Source organism: Grammomys surdaster, unplaced genomic scaffold (assembly GCF_004785775.1).
Source record: "Grammomys surdaster isolate TR1022 unplaced genomic scaffold, NIH_TR_1.0 126546, whole genome shotgun sequence".
In the NCBI taxonomy this organism is placed as follows: Eukaryota; Metazoa; Chordata; class Mammalia; order Rodentia; family Muridae; genus Grammomys; species Grammomys surdaster.
The window spans coordinates 3,785,890-3,793,294 of record NW_021621338.1 but is presented as its reverse complement, the minus strand read 5'-3'; the positions used below and the strand labels follow the sequence as shown (position 1 = coordinate 3,793,294).

At 46.0% G+C, this 7,405-nt stretch overlaps 1 protein-coding gene across 1 annotated transcript; it reads left to right on the top strand.

Moving 5' to 3' along the window:
* Positions 1-4,205: 4,205 nt before the first annotated feature.
* Positions 4,206-7,041, top strand: LOC114615068 (C-X-C chemokine receptor type 1). The gene is made up of 2 exons (XM_028760736.1): positions 4,206-4,239; positions 5,959-7,041. Exon 2 carries the CDS (start codon positions 5,967-5,969, stop codon positions 7,020-7,022), a length of 1,056 nt encoding a protein of 351 aa, XP_028616569.1. The 5' UTR covers positions 4,206-4,239; positions 5,959-5,966; the 3' UTR covers positions 7,023-7,041.
* Positions 7,042-7,405: the final 364 nt, after the last annotated feature.

The window sequence follows — 7,405 nt, the reverse complement described above, 5'->3', positions numbered from 1 at the left end:
CTCCCTCTCCCTCTCCCTCTCCCTCTTCCTCTCTCTCTGTATGTATATACAACCCCAGGTGCTACTCATCTTCCTTGACACAGAGTCTCACACTGGTTTGTATCTTGCCATGTAGGCTCGGCTGGCTGTTGAGTTCCAGGGACCTACGTGTCTCTTCCTTCCCAAGTGCTGGATTACAAGTGCAAATGTACATCATCATACTGTGTGCACAAACCATGTACATGTGTATATATATATACGTTTTTGACTCTGTGTCTGTGTGAGTGTGTGTATGCACGTATGTATATGTTTTTGACTGCGTGTGTAACTGTGTGTGTATGCATGTATGTGAGTGTGTATGTATGCATGTGTGTGTGTGTGGCGTGTGGTGGGTTCTGGGTATCAAATTCAAATCTTTGGATGCATAGGGAATTTTTTTTTTTTTAACCAGCTGAGCTCTCTCTAGCTCCTGAACTGGTTTGAACTGCACAAGCAATTTAGAGGCTGCTGGAATAGGAAAGTACAGAGAGAAGATGGCCCTGGGCAAGGTTTGTGCAGAACCTTGGCTCCGACTTCTGATTATCTTCTCAGATCTTCTTCTTTCTGTATATGTTTATTTGGGTCTCAGACAATATTGTCATTTGTGGTAACAAAATGTCCATCAGTTACCACAAGATGACATAACATACTTCACACTGAGCAAACATCTGACTTTTGCTTTGATTGGCTCATCACAGGTCACAGACTTGTCCTCTACCCTTGTTGCTGTGACCATGGGGATGTCACAGGAAGAGGGGGGAAAACACTCTTCCACTTTGACTTCTAGATCGAAGAGGATTCTTCTGAAAGGATGTAAACAGATGTTTATGTGTTAAATGTGTGCAGGAACGCATGACAGACCACACAGAGCCCTACTGTGTGGCAGTCTGTCTTGCAGACAAATCACTGAGTTTAAGACAGTGTTAAGGATGATATCATGGAGACTCCCGCACATTGCCAGCTGCCTGGCATCCAGGCTGTCATCTTGGTGGCACTGAGTGTTCATCCCTGTTGGGAACACTGTGCTTTGTACGCTCGGGAGCAGCCGTGGGTGGGAAACGGAGAGCAGAGGATGCACTGGGGCTGGCTTGCCCTTTCAACTGGGAAAGCTTTATTTCCTGCTGTATCTTTGTGCCTTTCCCTTCCTCCAGTGCCCCATCTTGAGCTGAGAGATGCTTCCAACCTTCATCCTCCAGTTCCATCCTTCTTAAAAGGCTTCTGCTTCTACCATGTTCATTCAGAGGGGCTGTTTCCCCTTTGCTCTGGGCTACAGGGCTGATCCATTCCTTCCCAGTCGCTCCAAGATTCATTAAAATCCACAAAAGTTGTGAACTGGCTCAATAGAGGGTTTAGGAAAAGCAAGTGGGAACTATATTTAAAGAACTTGAAGCTAGTAGTCTTGTTTAGTTTAAATTTTAATTTTTAAAAATTTTTTTGAGAAAGATTTATTTTGATTTTTTTTTCCAAGACAGGTTTTTTTTTTGTGTAGTCCTGGCTGTCCTGGAACTCACTCTGTAGACTAAGGTGGCATTGAACTCAGAGATCCATCTGCCTCTGCCTCCCAAGGGCTGGGATTAAAGGCGTGCGCCACCACTGGGTTAAATTTTAAATTTTATTATGCTATGTATTTTGCCTGTGTGTATTTTGCCTGTATGTGCACCCTGTGTGTGAGTAGCGCTTAGGGGCCAGATTTCCTGAAATTGGATTTACAAGCTGCTGTGATCTGCTCAGTGTGGGTGCTTGATATTGAACCCGGGTCTTCTGCAAGAGCATCTAGTGCTCTCAACTGCAGCGCCATCTCTCCATCCTCTATTTGTCTGTTTATTTATCTATCGTTTGGTCTTTTGAGATGACTCTTGTTATGTAGCCCTGGCTGACCTGGAATTCACTATGTAGCCCAGGTTGGCATCAAACTTATGATGACCCCCCTCTGCTTTTGCCTCCTGAGTTCTGGGATCATAGGTGTGGACCACCATACTCGGTTTAAACACACGTGGATTTAGACAGGCCTTGACCCCTTCTTTCTCAGTGCTTTCCTTCCAGGTAACTATTTCTTCACTGTCTTCTGACTGCTGCCCCCATGTGGTGGAAGTTCTCTTTTCATAGCAGCTCCCTGTGTTCTCTGTTTTTTTTTTTTTTTTTTTTCCTTCAGAAAGAACGTAGGTAGAGAAAAGAGCTCCAAGAGCAGGCGGGGCTCCAAGGGAGCCATACTTTCTTGAGGCATTTTACAGTTTAGGTCTCACAGTTTCGTCTTGGGTCCTCAGTGTTCTCTGCCTCCTCTTTAGATGGCTGATGGGAATACCGTCCTTTCTAGGACTACGCCATTTCAAGTCTTTCCCAGTTCAGGCATCAAAATTCACAGTTCAACACCAGTGACACCAGGGGAATTGTCCTGAAACTTTTTTTTTTCTTCCTGAGACAGGGTATCATGTACTCCAGGCTGGCCTTGAATTCCGTCTGTAGTTGAGGATGCCTTTAGAAGATAAACATGTACCGCTACATTCAGACTTTGAGTTTGTGAAGAGGGGTGGGGTGGGTGTATGTATGTGTGGTATACATGCATGTGTGTGCTTGGGTGCTCACACACAGGTATATGTGGAGGCCAGAGACATTGGAGGACAACAGCCTTCCTACCCCAACAAGTGTGCTGACACACAGCTGACACAGGCTTCCTACCTGAGGCACCAGCTGGGTATGCTCCTTGTGTGAGAGATATGGCTGATGGGGATCAAGCTGGAGTCCTCCAGAAGAGCAGGCCATGTTCTTTTATTTGTTTGTTTGTTTAATGTTTATGGGTACACTGTAGCTGTCTTCAGACACACCAGAAGAGGGCATTAGATCCCATTACAGATGGTTGTGAGCCATCATGTGGTTGCTGGGAATTGAACTCAAGGCCTCTGGAAGAGCAGTCAGTGCTCTTAACTGCTGAGCCATCTCTCCAGCCCACAGCCTGTGTGTGTTCTTAATCAATCAGCCATCTTTCCATCCCCACCTAGTTTTCTTATACAGACCAGGGCCACCTGCTTGGGGATGGTGCCTCCCACAGTGGGCTGGACCCTCCTCCATCAATTACAGATCAAGACAGTCTCCCACAGATATGCCCACAGGCCAGTCTGATCTGGGAAATCCCTCAGTTGGGATTCCCTTCTAAGAGGACTCTAAGTTGTGTTAAATTGATAGTTCAAACTAAACAGTGCACTGAACCCCAGGAATAAAGTCAGAGGTCAGCTGTGACCTCAGGGACTTCTCAGGCAGCTTCCCAAAGAAGCTGTCCTTCAGTACCAAATGGAAAGCAGAAATTGCTTCATGCACAGCTGGTCCTTCACTGGTTTTCTTAGCCCTAATGGTCTTCTGATGGACTCCAGGGAAGGAGTGGCCATGCTCCAAACCTTAGCTGTACTCTAACCAAGCAATAATTGGGAATGGTGTGTAAAATGGAGTATAAAGGAGAATTTTTTTCTTCCAAATCTCTACCATTTGACCCTAAAGATGCCTATAATATAAGTGAAAATGGTGTGCTTATAACTGGGCATAGTGCTGTATACCTATAATGCCAGTGTTTGGGAGATAGATGAAGATTTATGGATTCAAGGCCAGCATGGGCTATGGGAGACTCTGTCTCAAAACAAAACAAAACAAATCAAGACAAAACCAAAAAGCAAGCATTGGGGCTGCAGATGTAGCTCAGCGGTAGGGTACTTGTCCCAGCATGCACTGGGTCCTGCTGTCCAAACACAGCTTAAGTGAGGCCTTCTCACTCTCCCACCAGCTTTCCCCTAAGTTCTCCTTCTAGACTCCCTAAGTCTTTCCCACCGTGGACTTCTGAAACTTCTGTTATAGAAAGTCAGTACCGCCTCCTTTCTTACTCCCTTTGGGAGGTTAGAAGCTTTTCAAGGTAATCTATTAGGAAACTTGGGGATGTCACGTGCAGGTAAATTCAAGAAACTGAAGATGGAAGAAGTGATCATCTATGGAGGGAAGAATTTAGAGAGAACACCTTTAGCTGCAGCTGCTACGCCTGTGGAACTCATGGAACCTCTGGTACCACTGGGTCCCATGACTTAATCTGCACCCAAATGCAGACATGGGTGGGGCTCTAAGGGGAGGTGTGGTTTCTCTCTTTTTCTTTTATTTATCCAGTTCCTTCAGCTGTTAATCATTCTGGTCTCTGAGCTGCAGGCTCCTCCTTCACACAAGGAACACACCCAGCTGGTGCCTCAGGTAGGACGCCTGTGTCAGCTGTGTGTCAGCACACTTGTTGGGGTAGGAAGGCTGGGTTCAACTTTATTTTAGAGAATACACTGGTTTCTGTGGGACTCGGGGATTTCTGATAAAAGGTTTCTTGTCTCCTCACTGTGACTAGGTGGGTACTCAACCCGGACCTCATAGGTGGTTACGGTCACAGCCCCTTATCTGTTGCTTTTTATTGCTCTCCTTTTATGTGGCTGAGGTAAACAGTTTCCCCGTTCAGTGTTGATTGCTTCCCTCTAAGCCTTCATCTTCTATGAAGATGCTAACTCTGGCACTGAGAGAGCATCCCAAGGTGTGGGGATGTGGTTGCACTTGCCATTGAATCCAAGGCCGGGAAGCCTGGGAGAGCTTGCTGTCTTCCCACAATTTGTAGTTGATAAATGGAAATCTGTGGGGATTAAAGGCCCCAGGTAAGGTTGCCATGGAGAGTGGGTGGTAAGTAACAGTATGCTCATTTTAAACTTGATTAACCTCTAAATACTTCCAGATTGCAAAGCCCTGGTGTTGGGTAGAGGTACTCGAGCACATGTGTGTGTGCGTGTGCATGTGTGTGTGCATGTGTGTGTGTGCGCATGTGTGTGTGTGTGTGCGCATGTGTGTGTGTGTGTGTGTTTATGCAGGACTATATATAGAGGCCAGAGGCTAGAGCACAATTTTAAGGAGTTGGTTTCCTTCTTCCATTATGGATTCTGGGAGCAAACTCACGGTGTCAGGCTTGTGCGGCAAGCTCTTTTATCTGCTGGAGCATCTTACCACTAACCCTCAACATATATTTAAAATTTTTCTATTTCACATTTAGTGTGTGTGTGTGTGTGTGTGCTTGGGTGTGGAGGCCAGAGGATAACCTACATGAGATAGTCCTTCCTTCTTCCTTGTGGGTTCTGGGGGTCAAATTTGAGTTTTTAGGGTTGGCAGCACACACCTTTATTCACTGGAGCATCTCTTTGTCATCATAAGTCAAGGCACAGAGTTCAGTTTAATGTAATCTGAAATTATCACCTCTTTCTCCAGGTAGATTTTAAGGAAGGCAAACAAGGGGCTGGGGAGATGGCTCAGTAGTTAGGAGCATGGATTGCTCTTGAGGGTTTGGTTCCTAACACGCACTTTGGACAGCTCGGTACTCCCGGAGGCTCCAGTTCCAAGGGCTAGATGCCGTCTTCTGACCTCAACATACAGACGTACATATGTGTACGTATGCACATATACATAAGTAGAAGCAAAGAAAAATAGTAAGTCTTTGCAAAAATGGCAAACAATGACCAGGAGGCACATATAAGGGAGGAAGGGTAGGAGGGGACACCCAGATACACCTCGCCTCCTTCAGTTTTGCTGTGTGGGACTCTTCTCTGAGTATACAAGAACAACCTGGTAACTGCATCTGACTCCAGGGGTGTGGCTGAGGACAAAGATGGTTAAGAGGACACAAGGTAGAGCTGGACATAGAGTTGAGAATTATACAGCCAACTGAAGGCACAGGTATCTTCCATGGGTTTTATTTTATACTCAGACTGAGTGTCCAAGGACTTTGACAGCATTGGGAAGCTAACTTCTACCAAAGTTCAAGTTGAAGGCAAAGGGGGTGAACTCCGGTTGTCAGGGCAACAGAGAAGCCAATACTATCCCACAACATTCATGACACTTGAATTTGGTTACTAAATCCCATTTCTCTTCTTCTAACCTTTCACCTAGATCAAACAATGGCCGAGGCTGAATATTTCATCTGGACTAATCCTGAGGGTGACTTTGAGAAAGAATTTGCAAATATCACCGGAGTGCCACCCACTGGAGATTATTTCAGCCCCTGTAAGAGAATTCCAATAACCAACAGGCAGACTTTAGTTGTCTTTTATGCACTGGTGTCCCTTCTGGGCTTGCTGGGAAACTCGCTTGTGATGCTGGTTATCTTATACAGGCAAAGGACCCGATCCGTCACCGACGTCTGTGTGTTGAACCTAGCCATCGCTGATCTTCTCTTTTCACTGACTCTGCCCTTCTTGGCTGTCTCCAAATTGAAGGGCTGGATTTTTGGCACACCCCTGTGCAAGATGGTCTCACTCCTGAAGGAAGTCAACTTCTTCAGTGGTATCCTGCTGCTGGCCTGCATCAGTGTGGACCGATACCTGGCCATCGTCCATGCTACTCGCACACTGGCCCGGAAGCGCTATTTGGTTAAATTCGTATGCGTGGGCATCTGGGGTCTATCTTTGATTCTGTCTCTGCCTTTTGCCATATTCCGCCAGGTGTATAAACCATACCGTTCTGAAACAGTCTGCTATGAGGTCCTGGGTGAAGCCACAACAGATTTTCGGATATCGTTGCGTGGTCTGTCCCACATATTTGGCTTCCTCCTGCCGCTGCTCATCATGCTGGGCTGCTATGGGCTCACACTGCGCACGCTCTTTAAGGCCCGCATGGGGCAGAAGCACCGGGCCATGTGGGTCATCTTTGCTGTTGTGTTGGTCTTCTTGCTCTGTTGTTTGCCTTACAATCTGGCTCTGCTCTCAGACACTCTCTTAGGAGCTCACTTGATTGAAGATACCTGTGAGCGCCGCAATGACATTGACCAGGCCCTGTATATTACTGAGATTCTGGGCTTTTCTCACAGTTGTCTTAACCCTGTCATCTATGCCTTTGTTGGCCAAAATTTTCGCCACAGATTCTTCAAGATCCTTGGTAACTGTGGCCTGGTTCGCAAGGAGGTTTTGACACACCATCGTGTTGCCTTTCACAGGTCTCTCACCACTATCTATTAAATCTCCAAGAATTACCAGAGAGTAATTGCTCTCCCTCAAAGGGAAGGAAGGATAACTACTGCGCCAATGTGTGTGTGTGTCGTGTGGTGTGTGTATGTGTATGCATGCGTATGTGCTATGTGTGTATGTGTGTGTGTATATGTATCTATGTGTGGTGTGTGTGTGCGTGTATGTGTGTATGTATGTATGCATGGTGTATACGTATGTGTGTGTATGTGTGTGTGGTATGTGTATGGTGTGTGTATAATTTGTGTGGTGTATGTGTGAGTGTATGTGTAGTGTATGAGTATGTGTGTATGGTATGTGTATATATGTATGTGTGCTATATCTGTGTGTGGTGTGTGTGTATGTGTGATGTGTGTATGTATACTATGGCTATGGGC

Coding starts and splice junctions, on each gene's coding strand:
- LOC114615068 (XM_028760736.1), top strand. CDS start 5,967: ATGGCCGAGGCTGAATATTTCATCTGGACTAATCCTGAGGGTGACTTT.